The sequence below is a fragment of the Porites lutea genome, chromosome 2, assembly GCF_958299795.1.
Source record: "Porites lutea chromosome 2, jaPorLute2.1, whole genome shotgun sequence".
Lineage (NCBI taxonomy): Eukaryota > Metazoa > Cnidaria > Anthozoa > Scleractinia > Poritidae > Porites > Porites lutea.
The window spans coordinates 18815101-18842930 of NC_133202.1; the positions used below are offsets into that span (position 1 = coordinate 18815101).

Below are 27830 nucleotides of genomic sequence, written 5' to 3' on the forward strand. Positions count from 1 at the left end.
TAAAAAATTGTTAACAGTAATTAATACAAAAGACAACAGCTAATAAAGCATCAGCTTTTCACTGCTGATGTTGGCATTAAAAGCTGGCCTAAGGTCTTGAATAAACAATGTTTCTTTTATCTTACAATGATAATCTGTTTTGCCAGATCTAAAATTTCAAAGTGATACCATTTAATGTTATGTCCGGTGGCAGAGATATGGTCAGCAATAGATGAAGGGTGATCATTTTTTTGTTGGGGACTTGAAAGGTTCAGTCTTCCTATCATGGCATGGATCCGTCGCTTGGTTTCACCAATGAAAAAATCATTACAATCCTAACAAGCTTTGTAAATGACTTGGGATTTTTGAGAGCGATTAAGGCGGTCCTAGTATGGAAAGGAAGATTTAATACAACAGGCGTTTTGAAAAATTATCTTTAAATTAACACAAGAGTAAAACTAGTAATTACAGGATTTTAGGCGTTTAGAAATTTGGTTGCTTTGAAGACCTAATTAATAAGGTAACAAAATAATAACATCCTTCTTAGGAACTATAGGAAAGGAACATCTCGCTTGTTTCGGTTTCGTTCGAACACATCGTTGACGTGGAAGTTGATTATTTCTCGGGGGTAACCATTCTGAAGAAGAAGTTTTCTTAGATCATCCAGGGCAGACTGTAGCAGAGAAGAGGAGGAGCAAATTTGGTAGCAACGATAAGTCACTTAAGATCACTTTTGAAAATTTATGTTGAATAGCATACGAAACGTCAAGTTCATAAAACTGCGAAAACTCACAATGTTTGTGTTTCACTGTTTGTGTTTTATTTTAGGGTCTTGTTACATGGAGACGGGGAACCCAAGGTAGGTGAAGTAAACAGGTAGCCCACTTAGGTTGGGGTAACCCGCCTGTCCATATAATCTCTCATTTTGATTTGATCACGTTAACATGATAGGTGGGGTGACCCGCCGAGGCGGGTTGCCTGGTCTGCTAGACCGGATAACACTTTTATCCAGGGTCACATTTTGCCATGTAAACGTTTCAAAGTGGTGTAACGTGCGCGCCGGGGTGGGTTTCGGGTTCCATCAAATTCGCGTCATATTCGAACCACAACCATATGGCATAATTAAAAGTGGCAAAACATAGCCAAAAGAAGAGCATTAACCGCCAAAACACGTCGTTTGCTTGCCATAATTGTTGTTTACACCAAATTTTATTTAGTTAAACGTTATCATTCAAAAATGCAAAAGACAAAAGAGTCACTGTAAAAATGTTTTATTTTTCATTCTTTCGTCAGACCAGATCCCTGATAGTAGTAAGCCGTGATCGTGCCAAATTTGTTCCTATTAAGATGTTTTAATTCTCCTTTTTTCATTTTCCTATGAAAACGTTATTGCAATTAGATGAACATGCTTAGCGGCCTGGGCGTGTTACCGCACTTATCTAGGGTCCCCCACCCTCATGTAAACAGGCCATAATTTTTACGTTGTTGCTTGAGGTGTAGTTTTCCAACGCCTGATTGGCCTTGTTTCTTGGCTTTTCTGGTTTCATAATGAAGTGATGCGTTTCCTCATTTTCGGATTTTAAAATATTAAATTTGATCATTTGCTGCTTTGCTTCGACGTCAAGTAAATGTCTCCGCATTTTGTCATTAAAACAAGTCGTGAGGAAAATGAATAGACACTTGCGAGAAGAGTTTCGGAAACAAAATCGTAAAAGCAAGAGATAAGCCTTTGACGTGTCGTAACCGTGAATCACTTTGTTTGGTCAGGTAGTTTTTTTTATCTTAATCAATTTTTTTCTCTTTTTTTCTGTCCATAACAATGTTCCTTACATTTGTGACAAACTAAGGATTACTGACAAGGTACGTGAAGATGGGTAGATGTATAGGTAGGAGTTTATTTGGATCCTAATGGAGACAATATAAGCTAATATATTTTGCTGATCAGCATTAGGCTGCAGGGTTGAGGTAATGTGCGGCGTTTGATCTTGGGGCCTAAGGGATAAATGGTGGGGAGAGGTCTTCGCTCAAATTCGTTTGGAGAAACATCAAGAATATCCTTTCCTTCTTGTACGCCTTAGGGTAAGTGTAAGATGGTGATGCCGTAAATAGTAAGGTTTGCTGGATTGCTTGCTTCTTTTGTTGTTGCTCTCTTGTTTTCTCCGAGTAGCCTCAAAAGATTCCCATAAGTCATAGTAGCCTCAAAACAAACGATTTTTTTCTTCCAGCTTTTGTGATAACAGTCACTCTGTACCTTAAGGACGAAGTAAAAACAGTTGTATAAGCATTTGACGAAAAAAATGAGAACAAGCGGCAATTTATCACCAGTACGTTACACTATTGCTAGGAATTAAATAATTTTGTCTTGTCTGAGATGAAGAATCCTAGTTTACGGCACTTGTCTTCTTTGGTAGCAAGGGCGAGAAATGGAGGAGTCGACGGAAGCTAATAACGCCAACATTCCACTTCAGCATACTGAACGACTTTATTCAAGTCTGCGAGGAACAGACCGCTATTTTGATTTCGCACCTACAGGTAACGGTCTGTTTCGTCCTTGAAAAGAAATTACTTTTGCTTAACAGTCACTATACGGCATTGAGAGGTTGTACGCGAGCATGCGCAGGCTCGGTATTATGGTGAATTGCACTTAGGGGCTGTTTAAGGACGCCATCGCTTCTTTTTTTTACAATAACTGAGCGAATCCTCGCGCGCTGATTGGTCGAGAGCTATGGTCTCTGAGAGCATAGACCATGGAAATGACGTAACATTTTCTGAGAAACTTCGCAGGAAGCTAAACATAAATGTTATTGTAAAAAACAAATCGACCACAATTTTCCATGGTCTACACTCTTATAGACCATAGAAATGACGCCATAAAATGTCCAAAACTTTGCAGTGAAACCACTCGCCTGCGGCTCGTGGTTCCACTTGAGTTTTAAACATTTTATGACGTCATTTCTATGGTCTATAAGAGTGCAGACCATGGAAAATTGTGGTCGATTTGTTTTTTACAATAACATTTATACCTGGATTTTTGAAAACCGGGTCAGCAAAAACATCAACTCATTCTACTACTTGGCAATTAAAAACCATAAAACTCATTTAAAGGCCGATTAAAAGCCTTTATCTGACGCCGGGCAGTAAGTTAATGGTCCCGAGAAGCATTCCAACAACTCTAAATTTAAAATGACGCAAATTTTAGAACATTTATTTAGTAAACTGACTTCGCGAAGTTTCAAACCGGTGTCATTTCAGTCTAGAAATTTTTAAGGTGAGTGAACTGCAGCGAAAGAGTGCCTGGTTAAGGCTTACATAACAACTTCAATAGTTAGCAAAACACTACTTTTTTCGCGGTTCGATAAACAACAGGATTCCGCGTGGAATAGACGACAAACTGAATGAAACGTAGTGCACAAATTATCACTTTCTTATCTGCAAAAATCGGCCTATGGTTCAACGCCATTAGAGCCCGCTGAAACTAGACCTAGATCTTTTTTTTTGGAGTCGAGAGTCGCTTTTCCAAGGTACAATCAGCTAAGCTAAACACCGACGAAACAATATTCATGGCTAGCACAGAATATTTTGGCCAAAGCGCGGTTCAACCACGCGATCACATACCTGTCAACACCATGCGGAAATCACACAATCACACACTTTCCCGGCACTGATAGGACTATCCACAACCACGCATAATCTTCCCACGTTTAACATGAGCGAAATATCATCGAATAACTCGGAAAAACTCAGCCTATTGCCAGATAAATACCTCTGGACTTTTCTCTTACACTCGTCTCATTCAAGTTCCCGGATGTAGAGTCACACGGTCGGCGGATCACCTTAGCCTTGTTTTCACACCAGAAAAAAGTCTTGGCCCTGGTCAAAGTTCACCTGCAATTTTGCTCTCACCTAATTCATTTGACTCTTAAGAGCCTGTTCCCGAGGCCAAAGACTTAGTGGTCACCTTAGAAAAGCGAACAATATCGTACCTTTCTGTCTCAGCCCGGATCAGGGTGATTGATCTCGTTTTTTGAAACGAGAATATAATACGATATTGGACGATGCAGACTCTACGAATCGTAATAACTTTGTCCCATCTCAGAGTTTTACATGATGCTCTCCGGGAAACTTTTCTCAAGGTGACCTATATCTAAAACTAAACTGCTAAACGGCACCGAAACCAGCTTTAGGCGCGCACTGATTTCAAATAACTGTCACTTGTGTTAAACAAAGAATTGTGGGTAAGGAAAAAAAACAGGGAGCGGGGAAGGGGGGCTTAAGATAGTAATTCTGTCTACATCCACATCTACACAAATCCCTAACCACAAAACAAGCAAAAAAAAATGAAAAAAAACGACGTAAGCAAACAACACAGTAAACAAGCTATTAGACAGGGGGAGTTGAGAAAAATTACAAAATGTTTGCTAACCCGGTTTCATAACTCTAGTTATATTTATTTTTAGATAGGTTTGGTAGGAGTCTGGGTCAAAGTTCGTCCCCCAAACAGTCCAATAGTGCAGTTCGATACGACACCGATTCAGTGTCAAGCACAACCTCAAAATGGACAGAATGTTCATGTTTTTATTGTTATTATTTCTTGAATTCTTCATTTATTTGCGTGACATGTGGTGATGTAAGATCGCTTCAAATGCTCAATCATTCAAATTAGTGTTAAATATAAATTAAAATTCGGGCTTTGTTGCTTTTACTTTGTTTTTTCCCAGGAGAAGGTAAACAAAGGTGCTTTCGACATTATGCCTTACATCGCCCTTTTGACTCTGGACATAATATGTGGTAATTATATTGACGTATTAAAGGCTAATAACTGCATCGCCTACTTCCTGTTTCTAGAAGCGCAGTGAATCTCTACCAGATTTTCGAAGAAGTTTGCCAATCTTTAAAAGCACTGGGTGTTAACAACTCGGTTTTATAGTTTTGTGATTAAATTTTTTGTTTGTTTCTTTGTTTTCAAAAGTCAGAAAAAAATGAATCGATCAATCAGTTTAAGGCTATGTTCACACTACACCTGATGGCTTTGAACGGTTGTGGCGGCGCGATTTCTGTGACGGAGCAAAGCTGCACCGTCGTTCAGTCAATCTAGGCATTTTTGAGGCTCAACATCAAACTAATTGCAACAGAATTGTTTTTTAAGTAAGGGTGGCCTATCTAGCAACATACTAAAAATCCGCCAAAATCCGTTAGGTGGAACATGTCAAAATTAAGCGTTAAACATTTTGAGCTTTTAACACAGGGCGCCCACGTTAGTTGAAATTATACGTTCAAATAAAAAATGCGCAAAAAGTGTTTGTTACTTTTATGGAAAAGCGAAAGAAGAAGGAATAACTGCTACCTAGTTTTCGGTGATAAAAACTACGTGTTTCTTTTTTTCAAAAATGATAAATATTTTACACGGTTGGCTTTTGCACAGGAAGCCCATCTTTTGCTAAAGGAACGCCAGGAGGCTTGCAGAGTAATAGAGTGAACTTTTGGCTGTAAAACTACAACAAATTTAGTCGGAAGGCTTTAAATCTGAAAAATGAAAGCCGTTACTTAATCACCAGATTTTAAAATATATCCTTTTTAAATCAGGTTTCTGTGAGGCACAAGGACGATTAAACTCAACCTGCTTTTGAAATGACTCCTGGGTTCAAACCTTTCATAAAAATGTATATCAGAGCTGGATTTTTAAATAACGTTACAGCCAAAATAGGACTCTTCCCTCAAACACAAGTCAAAAAAAAAACTAGCAGTGTAACCATTGTTTTTGTTTTTCTTCTCCTCCTTTCTTTCTCTTCGCTCACTCTATTTTCCCTTTCCTTGTTCTTTTCTAGGAGGATTTTCGGGCTCATTTTGCCTTCGGCTTTTGGTCTTTTTCTCAGTATGTCGTTAAATAGCCATCCAACAATTAAATGGCGTTGAAAAAAATTCTGTTGCAATTACTTTGATGCTAAAACACAACTTGACTGGACTACCACGCCGATCTCGAAAATGGAGGTCACGTAACGGATAGGTTTTCTGCATTACTTTGCTGTAGTGTGAACACCTATTCGGACCTTCCCGGAAGTAAATAAGTAGGAGGAGGACTGAAACCCATTGAGAAGTAAGTAAATATTCAGGAGTGAGGGCTGGAAATTACTGCACCAAACCGTCTCGACCAACTGCGTCGGCACGATGTTGGATGTGTGTGAACGACATGTGCCACCCCGGACTGTTGCTGTTCACACTATCCCGGATAGTCTTTCGTGGGGCCAAGAAAAGCTATTCTGTATAGTGTGAACATAGCCTTAAATTCGACTCGGGATCAGAACAATAGGAAGCTTTAGCATCGACGATTCAAACATCGTCGCGTTTATTCCAGTTCGCTGAAAATGAGTTGAAAACAAGAGAGGATAAAGGGGACAGAGAAGGCATCCCCCATACACACCCTATTCCATAGGTAATCGTCTCGAGTTATTTTTAGAATCGAGATAAAGTTACCTCACGCGCTTCGTGGATGTTTCGTGGAGGTTTCGTATGACTAAACGCCATGCAAAACGCAATGAAAGCGTAAAGAGATCAAGAGCATTTCTGAATATTGAAGCGAAATGAGTCGGCGCTCACCTGGGAAAAGCGGGGGCGGATCTAGGGGGAGGGTGCAGGGGGTGCGCACCCCCCCCCCCCCCTGAGATGACCTGCGATTTTCTAATACAACTGGTATTCTGCAAAAAAAAACTATGTGGTTTATTGGTGTTGAAGTAGAGCAAGAGACGAGTGCACCCCCTCCTAAAAAAAGTCCTGGATCCGCCCCTGAAAAGGGAATCGCTTGACTCTTTGACAACCCGTGAAATCAAGGTTACAAAGTTATCGTAACCTCAGTGCTTTAATAAAATGAGAAATTTCGCCGGTCTATTGAAACCGGTCGTTTGCACAATAAAGCAAGTAGCAAGTAATATTCATGTACATGTAATTAGTTTTACAAATTTGAATTTTATTGTAGTTTTTTAAGTTGTTAAGCGCTGTTGATCAGTGAATGTAAATAGCGCTCTAGAAGTTATTAAATTACTATTATTATTATTATTATTATTATTATTATTGTTATAGGACGTTGTTGAATAATAAAAGACTAATAAAAGAATAAATATCAAACCAGAAATTGCTCTCTTCAAACTGTAAATTATAAATGATCCTGAGAGAATGTTCACTGTGTTAAGGATTTCCCTGCTGTACTGTCACTTCTATACAAGAGAGGAAGGGCGATTCTTTTTTAATTTCCGTTTCGCTGACACAGCTTTAGCAGAAATTTCTCTTTAGTCGTTTTCGTCGACTAAACGAATAGCAATATTGCTCTCCGCGTCTTCCGCCATTTTTTTCTGCGTCAATTCGTGAAGGACGCGTGGCTCTGAGCGTGGGTCATCCACGCGGAACACATTCGCACTATGTGATTGGCTGTCGTCTAATCCCCCTTGGGATCTGTGGTCTTAAAAATAACTCGAGACGAATTACCTGTGGAATAGGGTGTGTATGGAGGATGCCTTCTCTGTCCCCTTTATCCTCTCTTGGTTGAAAAGCTATGTTGCACGTTTTACCACCCACATTCAAATTGTCTTGCAACCAATCTGTTGCACGACAGGTTATAACGTATATGTTAAAACGAGCAACATTGCATTTCTACTCGTTTTGTTATCAAAAATTTTGTTCACGTTAGGGATACTGTATGTAATTCTAGAAAACTCAATACAAACTAGGAAAATAAATTAATATAAGAACATTCCAAGCGTACATAAATCTTTTCAAAAGAGAACACAAATAAGACATACTAAAATCGTTTCCAAAGTTTAGACTATTCGACAACGCAAATGCATTGTTAGTAACATTAACTGTTGTTTACGCAGTATAATGCTTCCATAGTTATCCGATTTGTTCTGTGTAGGGATACCTGATTTGACTTTTTTTTTTAAAGTAACATCTATGGGCCCATCAGCAAATGCACAGGAGAAAAGCAACTCACCGTATGTCCAAGCAGTAGTCAAGTAGGCTTTCGTTTCTTTTTTTTTTGTAGTTAATGGGCCGTTTTCAGCTCAACACCTTGCTAAAACACAAATTACGCAGTGGGACTTTGAAAAGATAGAAAATTAGAATTTGATGTGATGTTATATCTTTGTCGTTTTCTTGCCCCGTTGCGTCATTTGCAGACCAGCAAGTTGTTTCTGTATCATGTGACTGTGCAAGTAGCGTATTAAAGTGAAACCTGTATTACCTCGACACTGACGGGGCTGTAGCCTATCTGTCCGTTTAAAAGAGGCACGTGTGCAAGTGTATCAGGTTCGTTTCACAGAATGCTTGGGAAGAAAAGCTTGGAACCCACTGACACCCATCACGTCCCGGCGCTTATTGCAAGAGGGAGTCCGCTCAATTTGGAGTCCGTTTTATCCAGTTTTCACTGTTTCGTGACTCTATTTTTGAAAACTGGTATAATTTTTTCCTCTTTTTTGGTATGGTAATATAGGTTTACAAAAGATGAAGCTTCTGTTGGAGGAAAGAAAACAAACAATGAAAAAAAATTAAATAAATAATGCCATTTAGATAAAATAGACCAAAAATATGAATAAATTAAAGAAGCTTTGGACCATTTTGAGAAAATTTTCATCCCAAGTTACATTATAAAAACTATAATGGAGTATAAACCGATGTGAATTTACACTGTTTCATAATGAAAAAGTAGTCAGAAAAAGTGCTCTTGTCAAGTTGTTGATTTCTGCGCTGCGGTCGTCAAGGGCCCAGTTTACACATATCCGGATGTTTTTAACGACATGCTGAGATCTTTTTCTAACGGCGGTATAGGGCACCAAAAACGCAGGTGTTTGAGGAGGTTTCAGAGGAGATTTCAGAGGAGGTTTAAGAGGAGTCTTCTGAAAATTCCGGCTTATTGTATCGTTTACGCGTGAACAGGTGAATACACACACACACACACACACACACACACACACACACACATACACACACACACACACACACACACACACACACACACAATGAGGTCATGCATTTACTACCACCGCACATGCTCTTTAAGGGATGCTATCTTAGTACCATCGTGTGGACGCTTATTTTTTGAAAACGGAGAAAAAAACTCCGTTTTCAACTATATCCGGATATGTATGGACGTGCCATAGTTTTATCGAGTTATTTATGTACTTATTTAATACTATTAACCTTCCTTTTCTAGGCTGAGCGAGCTATTAGAAATGCGTTCCCGATCACCTTGGTTTTGGCCAGATGCCATTTTTAACCTGTGTCCTCCAGGAAGGGAGTTTAACAATTGTTTAAAGATCCTTCACGGCTTTACAGACAAGGTGTCTCCTCGTGTTTATCACTCCTTTCGGGGTCAGTGAGACGGCCTTTGCAATCATCTATATGTACATCCGTATTTAGAGAAGACTTTTTGTTATCGCTGAACTAGTGACGGGGGATGGTTCATCACTTCATGATCACCACCTATTCATATTATACCTGGTCATAAACTTTTTATCTCTTGGCCCCAGTTTTTCAAATGTTTGGTAGTGCTGTCCACAGAACAAATCATAGTGGATAGGTATTAGATGGGTATAAGGAAAACAAACTGATAGAGATCTATCCGTTGGGTTCCTCTTTTCAATCTCTCAACAACTAGGGCCTGGTCATACCTAATCACCTTATAATATCTAAGCATTACTTTATCATTACCTTATCGTTTCAAAACATCACCACAGGTTAATCCCATTGAAAAAATCCAAGAGAAAGTGGCCGGAAAATAAAGTCAAAATCTTTGTTAAGGTTATGTATGCCGTTGACACAGTTCCGCAAAACTTCACCAAACATCATTTTTCGGTGCATTTAGATAATTCAGTTAAGGAAAGAAAAAACGTTCTGACACAAAATCATTGGCTAAATGTTTAAAGAAAATCCAAGATTGCTACCACCAAAATGAACAAAATCTTTCTCGGGGTTTTTAAAATAGTCTTGATATTGTTCCAAAACACCGACCAAACATTAGTTCTTGTTCTATTTCAAATATACTTTACACAGAAAAAAGAAATCAATTCATCTGTGGCATAAAGTCATAGGCTTAACTCTGGCCGCTTTGTAAAATGTAAATCATTTTTAATGCTTTAGATGCAGTGGACACTTTTCCATAACAGCACCAAGCACAATTTCGGTCCATTCTTACCATACACAGAAAATGAAAAAAATCAAACGCATTACCTTGGATCGAAATATATTTGTTATAATTAATTGATGGTCTAGATGTACTTGAAACCGTGGCAAGTCATAACCCTTACTTTTGTGACACGAATTTAAGCTCTGTATTTAATTCTAGGTCATTGACGAGCAAATTGCCGAGCGAGCAGCTAAAAAATTATCTAACGGAGGAAAGAAGAACGAAGACGATGATCAGTCTGAGTTAACAAGTAAAAGGCGGCTTGCCTTTCTCGATGCGCTGCTCGAGGCGTATGAAAATGGCGAAATATCGCGAGAAGGAGTCAGAGAAGAAGTGGACACATTTATGTTTGAGGTGTAAAGTTATCACTTTCATAAGAATATTTTTATGAATTTCATCTACTTGCAAGATGAGGGAACTATAGCATAAAAATAAACCTCGTGGTTTCTTAATAAATTGGTTTCACCAGGTATGAACACAGCGGAACGATAGCCGTCAAACGTAGCTAAATCTTGTGTAAGGAGTAAACAAAAAGCTTGTGATGACAAATATCAAATATCATTATCGTTTTCGAAGAAAACTCTTACGTTTGCAGTGATACCCTTATACGCACTCCTCACCCAACGTCTAAGGATAAGCTGGCTTTTTTCACTATTATTTAGGGCCATGACACGACATCAGCTGGTATCACGTGGGCTTTGTATCTTCTTGGTCGTCATCCAGTCATACAGCAGAGAGTATACGAGGAGGTGGAATCCTTTTTTGGTAACGTAACCGAAACGTACCTTTTGTAATATGGTTGCTGAATACGATATATAGACAGTACAAGTATACTTAATTGACGCTTTCCAGTGAGGATTTCCTAGTAAGAAAAAAAACCAAGGAGAGCTTTTAATAAGTACATGTTTAAATGAAAAATATCATTTATACAATAACTAAGCTGCAAAGATGAGGGATTTCTTAAGTCCTTGGAGATTCAAGAAACTAATAGTCTTTACCCATAAATTCTTCCCCTGTCGTGCGAAGCTATGTCCAGACTCGTCTACATAAAGATACTTTTAAAAATGTCAAAAAGTTTCGATACATTTGCTTCCTTACAGTACCTCGCAATAGAAAAGTGCGTTCGCACCATTCATAGTTGCGCATGACCTAAAAGAAGATTCTAGCAATGGCTGTTGTAACCCATTTTCGACCCCAGTTAGACTACGAGTAGTCCCCCATTTTTCCTCAGGAAAAATGGGGGACTTCTCGTAGTCTAGACCACAGTACTTAATTACGGGTTTTGGGAATGCGCGCGTAAACTCTGGGAAACTCTGCGCCGGCGTAGCCAAAATCTGGCCATTTGGTCCTCACAGCGCATGCTCTTTTATCCAACCAAAACTTTTTGCTTCTTTTATATCTACTTAATCGCGAAATTTTTGTGCTGCTTCGGAATTAGAGCCAAAGAAATTAACGGGGCCCTTGAAGAATCTTCAGGTATCCAAAGCTCTTGTGGTCGCTGCTGAGAAAATACCGTTAAACGGTCACAGATTTGACAGTTGAAATTTGCATATGCTTGACAGTTGATTAAATATTTCCGTGGACTACTTTAACAGTCGGTAAGTGAAACCCGAATGGCTTGTTGAAATAAACGTATGGATATTCCAATAAGACTTTCCAAAATATGAATTTAGCTTCCTTTTATTTAAGTTTCTTCATGAGTCATAGTATAAAACGCTTCGGTAAAGCTACTTTGAAATGCGATATCTTGGGAAAAGAAGACAACTATAGATATCTAGTCTCATTGTACACTCATCACTTTAGGGAACGATTTACTTTTTCTGTTTACTTCTCTCTTGCAAGTCTGTTTTTGGGAAATTTACGACATGAAGCTAAAGTTTTTATTCATACTCGGCTACTTAATGTGACTACGATAACGTGGAAGTCGAAGAAAAATCAGTGATGAGTCATGCTTCTTAAATTATAGCTGGCAAAGATGTCGGTGTACCTTATTACAGGAAATTAAACCTCCATGAAATTAACGCGAATCGTTAAAATTCGCTTCAATTTAAGTCGCGTTAATTTTGTTGAGCGTTAATTTCCGCGACGTTAATTAAGTGCAGCGTTAATTTCCGCGCTCTTCATTTCCAGTATTTTAACCCCAATTTTGGAACCTGTCCAGACATTCTTGACACCTAAAAAACATTAAATACAAGCTTTCTTTCTTTCCATTTACCCATTTACCCTTTCACAAAAGCTAAGGCGAAGATTTACAATATTTCGAGTTCATCTTCATCGTTGTCGCTGTCAGAAGTGACGTCAATATCTTCTCCTTTGATTTCGGCCAAGATAATCGCGTTAATTTCCTTTTTATGAAATTCTACCTCCTCTTTCGCGTTAATTTTCTTTATTCGAAAGTCGTTTCCCATTAAATTTGCGTTAATTTAAGTCGCGTTAATTTCCTACAATAAGGTATTTTTATTTCATTTTTCACATTCAAATCTTTTCCTTGCTCAATTTTCGATATATAGCTAAGGTATTTTATTTGGAAATTGGGAAATTGAGGAATCAGTTATTTTGCCTAGTTAAGCAAACGTTGTTTTGGAATCGCTGAAATCTAGAATTGGCCGGGCGTGTTTACTTCAACATTTCTTCTGAAAAACCAGTTCACACGCCAGAAACGCTACACGTTCACCCGCTCCCGTGCGAACTTGAATGGACCAATCAGACGCACTTTTATTGTTTTTTGCTGAAACCAATCAGAGACAATCTGGTTCCAGGGTTCCCCAGAGCTCTTTCTCCCTGGCCGTCATGCGCAGAAGAGCTCTGAGGTCGAGATTGCTGTTGTAAGCCAGACGTTTTCAGGAGCTACAATTGTAATTTTAAAAAATGTAATTTAATGTTATACATTTTGCTTGACGTTTTAGCTTTCTTTTCTTTGCTATAGAAGCAACGGTCTTGCTGTGGTTATACTATATATCATTTTAGTTCCTTTTACAATAGCAAATTAGGGAGCTCAAGCAAAGACGTTTTTAACCGATGTACGTCAATTAGAAGTGTTATTTGTTTGTTTGTTTTTTGCCATTCTTGGACAGTGGTTTTGTACAAATTCTGGGGCAAATCGTCTCAATAAGAGTAAATACAAATTTTTGTAGCTTCAAGGCATATTGTAAGGGAAAGGGCTTCACTTCCGGTTGACTGTGTCAACCCTTAAGCTCTCTGTTGTTTTCTAGAGCGTCGTTCAAACGTGTTAACAGTAGATGACTTAAAGGAGTTTCGTTTTCTGGAGTGCGTATTGAAGGTAAGCTACCCCCGTTTACTTCAAAATTTTTGGAAGATTTAAAAAGCCTTCCTGTGAATTCTCTCTCTACCCGGTGTGTATTAGCCTTAATTCACTGAAAGATCTTTCACCCTTAAGCGGCGACATTTACTAATGAAATAGTAGGTGAAATGAGGGAACGAGGACGACGTACAGTCTTTTGTCTCAAGAGTCAAAAACAAATAAGCGTAAATTACTGATCAAGGTTTGGGAAACTAAGAAGGTGTATGTTGATATGAGTACCATTACCAGTTCCTACCTGAACTCCTTATTCTGTTAAACTGTTTTCCTTCCTCATTTCTATGGGTGCTACCTTTAATCTATTTTTTAATTATTTCATTTTATTTTTGCTTTCTCTTTACTTACGTTCTTTTCCCGACTTTATAGGAGACAATTATTGTATTGTTACCCAACTAGAATAGGTCCGCTAATTGTGGGTAACATAGACTTAAATTATTTGATAATTGAATAAACTTGTTGTTATTAAACACGCAATTAATAAACTCTTCCAATTGGCAGTGTTTTCGCATAAATGCTATATGTCGGGTACCACACAGAAAACACACAAAGGGTAAAGGGCAAAGTTCTTTTGGCAGGGAAGCGCTTAAATCTAGGGGTAAGGGGACCAGGCGAGAAGCCCTCCTGGGGGGAGACAAGATCGAGTGGTACCGGGGGTAGCCACCCTGGACAGGAGTCCTGATCAGTCTCCGGGGGTGAGGCCCATATCCCCCAGTACAAGAACTAAGGGGAACCAGGAGGGGTGGAGTACAGATCAGGTGGGACCGGGGGTCCACACCCTGGAGTGGATATTTTTCCGGACCTGTCTCCAAGGGCTAAGCCTTACTGTGGGGTAAAGTGCAGCCAGGGGTTGCACTTCCCTGCCACTCCTTTTATTTGGAAGCAAGACAGCAATTTCACATCCCCGGAACCTAATGTAGGAATGAGACGTAGTCAAGTATAACACCATAATATAAATGATTAATCTTAAGGATAGATATAGATATAGGGGAATAAAATAATGATCTCCTTAAAATACATTCTGGTCATGCTAAATACTGCTACTCTGCTACTCTACCAGCAAATATTGGAATATGCTTCCAGAGGTACTTAGAAGCTGAATCATTACATGTTTTCAAATCCAAAAATTAAGAGCATTAATAAAAATAATAAATGCTGCGCCTTTGTAATTAGTTTTCATTATCACTAGTTGCAGAAGGCACAATGTATATAATAATTTTCTTGTTTCTACATTATCTTAAACTTGTATATAATATATAGTATTACTTTATTCTAATTACCTTTGTCAGTAGTGGATAAGGCACCGGTTACGCCGGTTTTTTGCGGGGGAATTTCATTAACTTGGAGGAAATACATTAACGCCGGTGACGTCGTACATCTCATTAAGATAGGATGATGTCATAGTTTAAATTAATGGCGATGGCGTCATGCATTTCACTAAGATAGGATGATGTCATAGCTTGAATTAATGCCGATGGCGTCATGCATTCCATTAAGATAGGATGATGTCATAGTTTATTTGTAGCTGGCAAGGAGCAAGTGACATCAGAATTTCCTGGAGTTTGAAGTCATCAAAAAAATGTTGAGATCATAATCTATAAACAGAAAAGTTATTTTTATATAATTAGCTATTTGCTATAATCTTCTGGTTAGATATTGTGTGCTATAGTCTTCTGATTGGATATTGTAGAAAGAGTTATGTGTTCAAAATAAAAACGGGCAAATTTTGAACGTGTTATCTTTGCAGATTATACTAAATAAAAAATCTTTAATCATTACATTATTTTTACTAAAAATCGGCTATGAACAAAACCAAGCACGGAGGTTAACTGAAAAATCTTTACTTCAAAAAAAGGAAAAAGGAGGTTGAGCGAAAGCGAAATCGTACTAATTTTTCGGGCAAAACATGAAAACGAGGTTGAAGCTCAGCGAAGCGAAAAACTGCTTATCAAGCACAAATGTCAATCTTTCTTTACTTGACTCTGTAGAAAGTATTGCACAGGGTATAAAAATTCTAGAAAACAACAGGTGGTTCTAAAGTAAACCCTAACTCTTTTGGTTTTTGAATAAACTCCATTCTAGTAACGAATAAGTGGAACGTCTATTTAAAAAAAAGATAGGAATAAGGGGTGCGATCGCCTAGCAACACATGTCTTCTTATTTAGCGCTAAAAGTGGGATATATAAACAAAACACACACACACATACAAAGTGGAGCTGAAAACTCTCTATTTCAATTTTGACTCACCATTACAAAAGCGTTTTCTCCGTTCTATCTCGAGGAAACTCAGCGCTTGATGAGCTTATGGTCTTGTCAATTCACGCGCCGTTAGCGTTAGTCAGTTAATTATGCGGGTTAACAAGCCCAAAGTTGAATACAAATTAATTTATCTCTACAGCTAGACCCAAGGGAGCACCTTAATGTATTATTATATAACTTTACAAGGCTCAATTAAAACACGCGACTAATAATGGCTAGCAATAAAACCACAAGACAGATACCGTTTTAAAAACTTTATTAAAACCCAATAACAAAAAAAGAGTCAAATACACAACGATTTGAAAGGAAAAGGAATGAAAATTAATCCCTTGACTGACTATTACAAATCCGTTTTACTGTTCTATTTCGAGGAATAATAAATAATCCTTCCGTGTCTACACAATCTTCCTATGGCCTCTTAGCCAAGAGTTCGACTTTCTTTGTTTCTTGCGACTGCAAGATCTCTTGTAAACCCTGTTGACAGTTCGATGGATGAACAAAAATGACATCTTTTTCGCAAATAGTCAGGTTATATAGAGTGTCAGAAAGGCCAAACACGGGCCAGAAAGGCCATAACCAGGCCTGAAAGGCCAAAACCAGGCCAAAAGGGACAAAAGGAGACAAACGGGCCATTTCTAGTCATGTGTCTTTATTTTCTCAAACACACGCGTGGGTGTCGCGCGTCGCTAGTCACGCAACAGCTCTCAACATTGGAATCATCATCTTTAATCAGTGTAATCACAGTTCGAGATTCCATACATCACTTCTAAATACGCAGGTTGTATTTCGGGCACGAAAAGACCCACCAGTCTGAGATTACATACATTTCTTCTAGAAATGTGGTGGCGGTGGTGGAGGAAAAACAATAGAAATGTGGCGGTGGTGGTGGTGATGGTGGAGGGAAAACAATAGAAATGTGGCGGTTTTGGTGGTGGTGGGGGGAAAACAATAGAAATGTGGTGGCGGTGGTGGAGGTGGTGGTGGAGGGAAAACAATAAAAATGTGGTGGCGGTGATGGTGTTGGTGGTGGTGGAGGGAAAACAATAGAAATGTGGTGGCGGTGTGTATAGTTTCATAATGAAAATAAGGCCATCACATTTCTATTGTTTTCCCTCCACCACCACCAACACCGCCGCCACCACATTTTTATTGTTTTCCCGCCACCACCACCACCACCACCGCCACCACATTACTATTTTTTTTCCTCCACCACCACCACCACCACCACCACCACCGTCACCGCATTTTATTATTTTTCCGCCGCCACCACATTTCTATTATTTTCCCTCCACCACCACCACGACCACCACCACCACCGCCACCACATTTCTATTGTTTTTCCTCCACCACCACCACCACCACCACCACCACATTTCTAGAAGAAATGTATGTAATCTCAGACTGGTGGGTTTTTTGTGCCCGAAATACAACCTGCTATTTAGAAGTGATGTATGGAATCTTGAACTGTGATTACACTGATTAAAGATGATGATTCCAATGTTAAGAGCTATTGCGTGACTAGCGACGCGCGACACCCACGCGTGTGTTTGAGAAAATAAAGACACATGACTAGAAATGGCCCGTTTGTCTCCTTTTGTCCCTTTTGGCCTGGTTTTGGCCTTTCAGGCCTGGTTATGGCCTTTCTGGCCCGTGTTTGGCCTTTCTGACACTCTATATAACCTGACTATTTGCGAAAAAGATGTCATTTTTGTTCATCCATCGAACTGTCAACAGGGTTTACAAGAGATCTTGCAGTCGCAAGAAACAAAGAAAGTCGAACTCTTGGCTAAGAGGCCATTGGAAGATTGTGTGGACACGGAAGGATTATTTATTATTCCCCGAAATAGAACGGAGAAAACGGATTTGCAATAGTCAGTCAAAGGATTAATTTTCATTCCTTTTCCTTTCAAGTCGTTGTTATTTGACTCTTTTTTTGTTATTGGGTTTTAATAAAGTTTTTAAAACGGTATCTGTCTTGTGGTTTTATTGCTAGCCATTATTAGTCGCGAGTTTTAATTGAGCCTTGTTAAGTTATATAATAATACATCAAGGTGCTTCCTTGGGTCTAGCTGTAGAGATAAACTAATTTGTATTCAACTTTGGGCTTGTTAACCCGCATAATTAACTGACTAACGCTAACGGCGCGTGAATTGACAAGACCATAAGCTCATCAAGCGCTGAGTTTCCTCGAGATAGAACGGAGAAAACGCTTTTGTAATGGTGAGTCAAAATTGAAATAGGGAGTTTTCAACTCCACTTTGTGTATGTGTGTGTGTTTTGTTTATGTATCTGATTTTTAACGCTAAATAAGAAGACATGTGTTGCTAAGCGATCGCACCCCTTATTCCTGTCTTTTTTTTAAATAGCCGTTCCACTTATTCTTTACTAGAATGGAGTTTATTCAAAAACCAAGAGAGTTAGGGTTTACTTTAGAACCACCTGTTGTTTTTTATAGAATTTTTATACCCTGTGCAATACTTTCTACAGAGTCAAGTAAACAAAGATTGCCTTTTTTGCTTGATAAGCAGTTTCTCGCTTCGCTGAGCTTCGACCTCGTTTTCATGTTTTGCCCGAAAAATTAGTACCATTTCGCTTTCGCTTAACCTCCTTTTTCCTTTTTTTGAAGTAAAGATTTTTCAGTTAACCTCCGTGCCTTGGTTTTGTTTATAACCGATTTTTAGTGAAAATAATTTAATGATTAAAGATTTTTCATTTAGTATAATCTGCAAAGATAACACGTTCAAAATTTGCCCGTTTTTATTTTGAACATATAACACTTTCTACAATATCCAATCAGAAGACTATAGCAAACAATATCTAATCAGAAGACTATAGCAAATAGCTAATTATATAAAAATAACTTTTCTGTTTATAGATTATGATCTCAACATTTTTTGATGACGTCAGCTCCAGGAAATTCTGGTGTCACTTGCTCCTTGCCAGCTACAAATAAACTATTACATCATCCTATCTTAATGGGATGCAAAACGTCATCGGCATTAATTTAAGCTATGACATCATCCTATCTTAATGAAATGCATGACGCCATCGGCATTAATTTAAACTATGACATCATCCTATCTTAATGAGATGTACGACGTCACCGGTGTTAATGTATTCCCTTGCAAGTTAATGAAATTCCCCCGCAAAAAACCGGCGTAACCGGTGCCTTATCCACTACTTTTGTCATTTATATTTTACTTGTGTTTGCTATACCTTTGGAGATATGAGCATCAGTTGATGCTAGCTTTTGGAATTCGAAGTGAAATAAAGTTTTTTGATTTGATCTGAAATATATAGGGAACATAAGAAATAATCGAAGAACTAAACAAAGGTTCCAGTCAGAGCAAAGGGTGGGTGGGAGAGAAAAAAACGCTGTTGTGAATGAACCGAAGCCCTAAGAAAACTGACTGGGAAAGGACAGTGTACGGCAAAACGAGGAGCACATGTGCATGATAAGCATGTGATAATATGAATGGAACCTTTCTGGAGTCTTGTGATATATCATGCTAAGTTACAGTGGACTTTGCCAAAGAAGAAGCATACATTGTAATCAAACAACTAGTTACTGTTCATTGTTCTTTCTTGTACTTTGAACTAGTATCTACCATTAGTTAATACAAAAGCTTATCCATATGTTGCACGTTGTGTGACATAAGAACAGAGAAATGATTGTTGCTAGTATGTCCTAAGTGTACTTTCATAGGGCAGCATTGAAAAAAAAAACAAAACAAAAACAAATGCACTTTATTTGAGTGTCATTGTATTTAGCACGAAAGTGCTAATTGGGGACACTATATTTTTACGTCTCCTAATAGAGACGGGACCGCCATTTTACGTGGTCATCCGAGCTAAGCGAAGGTCCAGCCGCCTGCAGTGCAAAGGGAGTACCTTCATTTCTCAGTTATTTTAAGACCCTGAGTATTGGTCCGGCCCCGGGAATAGAACCCGCGACCTCCCGCTCTGCAGTCAAGCGCCCTACCGACTGAGCTAATCCTGCCGCGGTTAGGGTTTATTAACAACAGTTTATGCTACCATAAACTTTAACAAAAACACATTATACATGTAGCAGTTCAAGTATGTCCAAACCAAATCGTGTACAAGAAAAGGTCTTAAATGTCAATTTGTTCGAATAAACTACAAAAAATTCAAAGTAAACAGAAAAGAGAAAGAAATGGACGATGGGGATTATCGCGGAGCTTTGATACAGAAAGCAACGTTACACTTTTCCTCTCACTTACGTAATCATCCTTAGTGGTGTAGTGGTAAAGTCGCGAAGTCTCGCCTAACCGAGCTACGTCCCACTTCTTTTCTTTCTTTTTTTTTCGTTGTTTTTTTGGTTTTGTTTGTGTGTTTGTTTGTTTTAATATATATTTTCTTTTCCCTATTGGCTTCTTTCACTTTCTCCCTACTTCTGGCCTTTAGTCTCTGCTTCACGAGGCTATGCGATTCACATATTTCTAGTTTAGTCATTGCAATGGCAGGTCATTTCAGAGCTCGTATATCAGATTAATGAATTGCCAAGACCACAGGAGGCTGACAAATTTCTAATACAATCATCCCATCATCATTCAGACATTCTCTGATTTTGCAGTCATTTTTAAGCATGTCTTAAGCATGTCATTTTTTTCTGGCTTGCCTTTCTACAACTTCGCTAATTACCTGTTTAATTTAGGAATCTCAGCGACTATTCCCTTCCGTTCCATTCTTTTCAAGATCTACTAGTGAGGACTGCCAACTAGGTAAGTTCGTAGGTTGTAGTACGTCTTAAAAATGGAAAACCGCAGCAGCAAATCATTGAAGATTATCAGTGTGTAGACCTGAATCATTCAAACTCTTGAATGACACAGGGCTATTTTAAGAGTGAAGACTGTTAATGTTTACTTTTGTTTCATTGAATTATTTGATCAGGCAAAATGTCTTTTTTCCGTGACAGTTGAAATTATTTCCTCTCTTGGGTGACATCATATTTTTTAGGTGGATACTTTATTCCAAAGGGAACAACAATTGGAGTATCTACCTTCGCACTCCACAGAAACCCAGAGGTGTGGCCAGCACCTTTGGTTTTCGATCCAGATCGTTTTCTACCGGGGAACATTCAGGGACGCCATCCGTTTGCGTTTCTTCCATTTTCTGCAGGACCAAGGAACTGTATTGGTTAGTAATTGGTAGCTTTTTAGTCTTTCTGGCAAATTTACGAGTGTCATTCAGTTCATGTCCTTAGTTTTCGAATTGCATATAAAATGGGACCCGGATATCACTAAGTACAAAAAATATTTCGTAACAACACAGGCAGCCCATTACAAAGAGTGAGAAAAGAGGATTTGAGCTAGAGTCGACTATATTCGACTGAAGAGGAGTCAAAAATATATTTATTAGTTCCAAAGAAATGTTGTTTTACCGTTACATCATTGTCTATTTAGTTGTTCTGGTCTATTTTCTATTGAAAACGTCTGCGCTGTCTGTGGTTATATTGTAAGTTTGTTACATCCATACATTTTGCTATTTATCAAGAAGGAGTTCGTCGCGTCTGAGTTCCACTTCATCCCAGACAACTGTTTCTCCTCCTTGAAGTCTCTTTTTACTTCAGCCTGGTTTCCATATGATGGTCCCAATCGTCCCAGTCATCTCAAATAATGTTCAGATTATCGGGACGATCATATGGAAACACTACCCGGATGATCGCAAACGACCCGGACGACTGAATACGACCTCGATCGCTTTAAAATACCAAGTGTATATCTCTTTTAGAACCTCGCATGACTAGCAATGGGAAAAATACAAATGGGTCTACTTTGCCTGCCCCACTAGACTGACACTTCATCCGTCTCTTCGCCCCACCCCTCAACGGGCGGCAAGGCGAGAGAGAGACTCTTTCACCCTATCTCTCGTTGAGGGTACGGCGAAGAAACGGGGGACACTTTAGACTTCCTCCTCCACACGCATCACTGTCCCGTTTTAGAGGACGGGTGGGAGAATGGGTAGTTGTAAAGTCGGCGTTTATGGCGTTCCATTTCCGCCAAAATTCAATGTTCCATTTTACATTGTACTTTGCACAATCTATCGTGCATTTTATGTTTGTCATTTGAGTTTAAACTCGCGATTCAACTTTTTTGCTTTCAACATTCAACTTTGATTTATGCAACATTCAAGTTTTCGCTTTCGACATTCAGCAGCTTTTCATAAGCAACAGTCAAGTTTTCTAATTCGATCTTCAAGTTCAGTGGAATGTACATTCATTTTTTCGCATCCAACATTTAGCACTTGTCCTTTAAATTTTCTCTTCCGAAATCCGACTTTGGACATTGTACTTGCAAGTTTCCACATTCGACATTCAACTTTTCGAATTCAACTTTAACCCGCTGGTCAGCGACCGATGGAGATCGTGGGCTCAATTGACCTTACCCACCCCCGCTCAAATGATGGTCGAGAGTCGGTCGAGAGACTTCCCAGTGGAGTGGACTAAGGAGACCTTCTCCACTCCCGACAACCCAGACGTCGACACACGTCGACAACAGATAGAACATGGCCGATCGCCAGGATGCCGCTGCACAGTCTTCGAAGGAGGTGGGTGCTGTCCAACCGACTGTCTCATCTGGAAAGGTGTATTTCATGAAAAAATCCCTGAAATACTTAACCTGAATTCCCATACAAATCCTTTATGTTCGCTGCCATTTCATCAAGGACTGTGCAATTTGAGACCGCCCATATTAATGATTAGGGGTCGACCGTTTGTCCTTTAAGGGGGGAGGGGGGGGGGGTTGGGTGATTGACTTTAGGTAAAAATCTGTTTCCCAAACCTGTAACATATTCTTCTCCAGCATTACATGCCACAAGAGATTTTTTTTTCAGTGTTGGATAGTTTTTTCTGAAATCACTTACACACAAGAGCTTGGGTAGCCTCCCACGCAGACGTCCTATGGGGTATTCGAGAGGAATGCTTAACGAATGCCGGACGAATCCCCTTAATATCCCCTTAACGTCTGAGTAGGAGGCTAGACTAGGCTTGGGCCGCCTGTGGGGTTTTTATGCAGACCGATTTTTGATTGCAGGTGTGCAACAAATCAAAGTTCATTCCTTTTCAAAAAATAAAGAAACGAGTAAAATACACAACGATAAGAGTGTTGCAAGCAAAAGCTTTCGGAAATATTTCATTCTACGATCGATGCCGTCCAGTACACAGCGCGCGTGAAGTGATCAAAATCAAGTCGGCGCTGTTTATGGCTCAGTCAATTCCAAGCGTGCCCATCCTTCCCCCGGCTTTTGTCGGGCATTTCTGGTGGGGTCGAAATTCGGATGTCGGAAGCGAAAACTTAAAGGACAAGTGCTAAATGTTGGATGCGAAAAAAAGAATGTAGTGGGTTGTACATTCTACTGAACTTGAAGATCGAATTAGAAAACTTGACTGTTGCATATGAAAAGTTGAATGTCGAAAGCGAAAACTTTAATGTTGCATAAATCAAAGTTGAATGTTGAAAGCAAAAAAGTTGAATCGCGAGTTTAAACTCAAATGACAAACACAAAATGCACGATAGATTGTGCAAAGTACAATGTAAAATGGAACATTGAATTTTGGGGGAAATGGAACGCCATAGGCGTTGGTGTAACCGTTTCAGAAGGAGTTGTCGGCGAAGGTGGTTATAGTCTACTAACTAATACTGTTCTCTTACAGGTCAGCGGTTGGCTTTTCTTGAAGAGAAGCTTGTCCTAGCCCATGTGTTACGTCATTTTGAAATACAGTCAACCCAGGCTGTCGACGACATCCATCTGTGTGTCAAGTTTGTTCTTAGATCTAAAGAAGGAGTATTTGTAACTTTGGTTCATCGACAAAAGGGTAAAGTAGCGTGAATTCAAAAATGTTAGAATTTGGGAAATAAAACTCCGCGTGTTCATACAATTAAGTCGTGAGATATGACTTCATGGTCTAAGCCAAAGTTACGAGAATTAACTTTGAGTCACCACGGCGAAACGGTGCTAAAACTTCACACCCTATAGGACAGAGACACTCTTACTTCCAGTAATAATAGACACATATTAAAAACTGTGGATAAGAATACTCCTTGATGGTACTTATTTTAAATACACTGCCAAGAGAAGGAAAAGAGCGAATTTTCAAGAATTCGAAAATTACTTTAATTTGCAGTTATCAGCCCATCACTTATTAAGTCTGGGAGTTGACGGGGTGTCAAGAGTGCCTTACTGCTACTGTAGCTACCTTAGTCTAGTCGTGAAATACCTTGAAGACCATGTGACATCTGATGTGTATTTTTATCCGATGAATAAAGACTTAAAAGGAGTGATGATGTTCTCCTCCTTTATTGCACATAATTTGTGTTGATTTTCCACAGATGCAATGGTTACTTTCTTGAAAATGTAAAGATTGCTTTTCGCATAATTTCTTTTCTTCTGCAAGATTTTTATTACGGCAGGGGTATTTGGCAGAATGCAGAATGCCCCCCGAACGCCGCATGACTCTGAATTTTAGAGACTAGGGTTAGGAAACTGAGTGAATCGGGTTCCCTTTAGGGTCGTTGTTCTAAATTTCAGAGTCATTCGACGTTTGGGGGCCGTTTGGCGTTCTGCAAAAATACTCCTGCCGTCTTTTTTATGACCCAGCCCTCAACATGCCTCACTTCCTTTTTTCTACTTGTATCCATCTCCTCCACATTAAACAGTTCAACTCAACGTTTACCTCGATATTCCTCCTTACTACCTCTCGCAAATGCCCAAGGAACATGTTGTAAACAGTGGAAACTGTGTTTTAAAATTGCAACTTTGAGATCTCGTTAACCAGGCCACAGAAAAAATGTCGATGGTGACTATTCCACATTATTGGGAGGTCTTCTTTGTGAATTTCTCTCAGCTTATGTCTAAAAGCATTTCATCGCCATTCTCCTCTACGTATCTTTCGATGCATGGAAACGAATTATACCAAATGATGTTGAAAATCACGCTAACACTAGCAAACATGCGTTCTGAAAATAGGCAGGTCCACCGCTTTAATTATATGTTCTTGTACCAAGAGCTTCTGGTCGGACTTTATTACTTGGAGTAATCAATTAAACATATCCTTAAGAGACCTTTCAGACAGCGATATACTTTTTGGTTTTTGGCAAAGGAAAGAAGACTACTTGTTTATCAATCACATGTTAGTCTTAGCTAAGCAACATATTTATGATTGCCGTAACGAATGTACTTGTCCTTCCTTTACAGTTTTTTTAAATAAAGTCAGTTATGTTCATCAGTTAGAAAAGAAACTTATGAATTCAAATAACAAAGTTGCCGATCAGGAAAGTAAATGGGAAAAGTTTCAGCTATTCTGCCGTGGTAGTGAGAATTAGAATGCAAAAAAGACTTATGTCCTATTTTATAGTAGTAATTGTACCTAAACAGTCTTTGTATCAGCCATTATTTATGTATAGTAGGAAGTGTATTTTGTGTACTTGTAGTAGTATTTTATTGGTATAGATGTAGTAGTGCTTGTGCAAAAAATGAAGAAAAAAAAAAAAAAAAAGGTCCACCGCTTTATTTACAACAGAAGTAAGCACCTCGTCCACCTTGGCCTTGCTGATCATTTCTGCAGGTGGTTTCGCTACTTGAGACTCATATCGTAGGCTGAATTTGATGAGCATATTCATATAAAACTTGAGAGCTCTGAGGCTTATTTGCTAAAGTTAGGGAATAATCTGTCGTAAGATTTCCAATGTTATTTACATTTTATGTTAAATGCAGTTTTAAATATATGCCGATATCTCAAAGGTGTTTACACCTACAACGAAATAAATAGCATTTTATTTAAGTTCCACTATTCTTTATTCATGATGCCAAAAATCATACAAATCGGTTAAATCATCACTGCTGAAAAACGCGTTTTAAAAACATAACCAACACGTATCAACATAGATTTAGCCAGGGCTAAAGGCGAAGCTCTCCTTATTGTACAGTATGTGGTCCTTGACCGGGCGAAAAAGACTTAAATGAGTATTTCTTATCTTAGAAGAAGAGTAGTGAGCTAAAATTTGTCCTGTAAGGGCCTGTTTACATGAAGGTGGGGGACCCTAGGTAGGTCAGATAACTCGCTTAGATGGGGTAACCCGCCTGTCCATATAATCTCTCATTTTAATTTGATCACGTCTACATGATAGGTGGGGTGACCCGCCAAGGCGGGTAGCCCGGTCTACCAGACCAGGTTACCCTCTTAGCCGGGGTCAAATTTTGCCATGTAAACGTTTCAGGGTGGGGTAACCCACCTGGCCGTGGTCGAATTCGTGATACATCAAATTCGCGCAAAATTCACTTTGGCGCTGGCTTTGCATCATTATTAAAGTTAACAATAGAAAGCCATCACACTGAAGGTTGCAGAAAGAGCAACCAAGGAGTGTAGAAGTGCCTTAATCGCGCAAACACGTCGTTTGCAAGCATTTTTCTTGTTTACGTGCTTAGTGACCATTCAATAATCTTGAGAAAGTGCACCCCGGGATGGCGGGGTTGTAAGATTGCATGTAAAGGAGGGTTATTTTTTTACCCCACCTAAGCGGGTTACGTCACCTACCTGGGGTTCCCCCCCTCCATGTAAACAGGCCCTAAGTTGCCGTAACATTTTACTAACTTGTGACAAATCGGCAGCTCCTGAGCTTTCAGAAAATCCAGGATCATAGAAAATGACCGCCTCTTTGAAGGCCCCTGGTCGGGCTAGTGGTTCTTTGGTCCGGCCACTTTGGCCACTTGTAAGCCGGCATGCAAACTGTGCGCAAAAAGTAACGGTAAAAGTAAGGTTTCTATTTTCAATAATTAAAATTTGCAAAATCTTCCCCATTTAAATTGAAAAACACTTAGGAATGTTTGATATGTTTAATGGTTTGCAGCCGGTTCTAGTATTAAGCACAACAAAAAATTACCTAAACTAACTTACCTCGACTGGCTTTTTTCGTGGTTTGATAGTAAAATCAGGATGACTCGAGAACTGTCTATTACCTCGTGCTTTGCAGTGATAACACCAGCGTGTGCCCGGGCGATATGCTGTCGTTCGAGAGCCAATCTCGTCAAATATTGGGTAAAATCTGCGAGGAATTGGCTTTGAATCCAGGCGAGAAGGGGTTTTCCTGTCGTGTGTTGGACAGGAGCAGCGCACATCCTTTCTTCGCAACTCATCCCAATGTCGCCGGTAAACATGGGAGTTTACCGGCAAACCAACAACACGGCTGAGAGCTTCAGACAGCTGGTAAAGTCGTCCAGTACAATGTTTTTCCGTCCTTGTTTTTCCACTTAGCATGCATTGGTCGTTTTCGTTGTTCGCATTGACCGAGCTCAGCGACATGATGACCAAAACAGCAACAATGGCTACGGCGAAGTGCTGCCAGAGCGAGCGTGGACTTTCAAACATAATTTTCGCCTTTGGTGCAAGGAGGAAAGTATGTGGTGCAAAAGAGAGAAACTAAAGCAATTAATAAACTTTGTGTTCGTGAAATTCTAAGCTTATCTTTTGTGTGTGGAGCTTACTTTTTTGAATTTCGCGGCCGGAATCTAGTTTGTTTTGGTATCGCGTATAATTTCGATGGGGGAGGCACTGGCAAATTCGCGCCGGAAGCTGGGAAGGCACGCATGCGCACTGCGTTTTTCACGCGTGCAGTCATTCTCATGCAATTCAAGGCTGAATCATCCAGCGAATTTCAAACGTGCTCGAATTACAAAGCACATCGGATAACTACCAAAGAAATAATGGCTCCATTTTTTTTCAATAAATATAGCCTGAGGTAAATTCCAGGAACTCAACGCGTGTTTTAGATTAGTGCTAAATAGAAAAGCCAGGCTGCGTTATGGTTTGCAGGGCACAACACCATCTGATCACAATTTTCAAGCAACAAATCAGGGGCGTAGGCAGGACTTTTTATCGCAGAGAGGGTAAGGGGGTCCTCCGCCAGTTCCTCACCTGAGCCACAAACCAAGCTTCGTTTGTCTGGACATAATAGATTGGCGACTGAACGTGCGACAACTGAGACATAACATTGCTCGCACCAATTTACCTTTTCCTTTCTCGAATTGTGCGACTTCTTTTGATGGAGAATGTTGGCTCTAAAATGACTATGGCGCCTGTCTATCTTACAG

General features: G+C 39.4%; 1 protein-coding gene across 2 annotated transcripts; it reads left to right on the forward strand.

The window, feature by feature from the left end:
* The first annotated feature begins 2143 nt into the window (after positions 1–2143).
* On the forward strand, positions 2144–24022 carry LOC140927957 (cytochrome P450 4C1-like). 2 transcript variants are annotated; one of them, XM_073377663.1, is made up of 10 exons: positions 2152–2511; positions 4698–4767; positions 7913–7982; positions 9179–9305; positions 10310–10504; positions 10813–10915; positions 13363–13430; positions 20401–20467; positions 20703–20882; positions 23398–24022. In XM_073377663.1, exons 2-10 carry the CDS (start codon positions 4728–4730, stop codon positions 23571–23573), a joined length of 1026 nt encoding a protein of 341 aa, XP_073233764.1. In that variant the 5' UTR covers positions 2152–2511; positions 4698–4727; the 3' UTR covers positions 23574–24022. The 2 variants fall into 2 exon arrangements, with proteins under 2 accessions (XP_073233765.1, XP_073233764.1); XM_073377664.1 differs by lacking the exon at positions 20703–20882 and having other exon boundaries at positions 2144–2511.
* The last annotated feature ends 3808 nt before the right edge of the window (positions 24023–27830 follow it).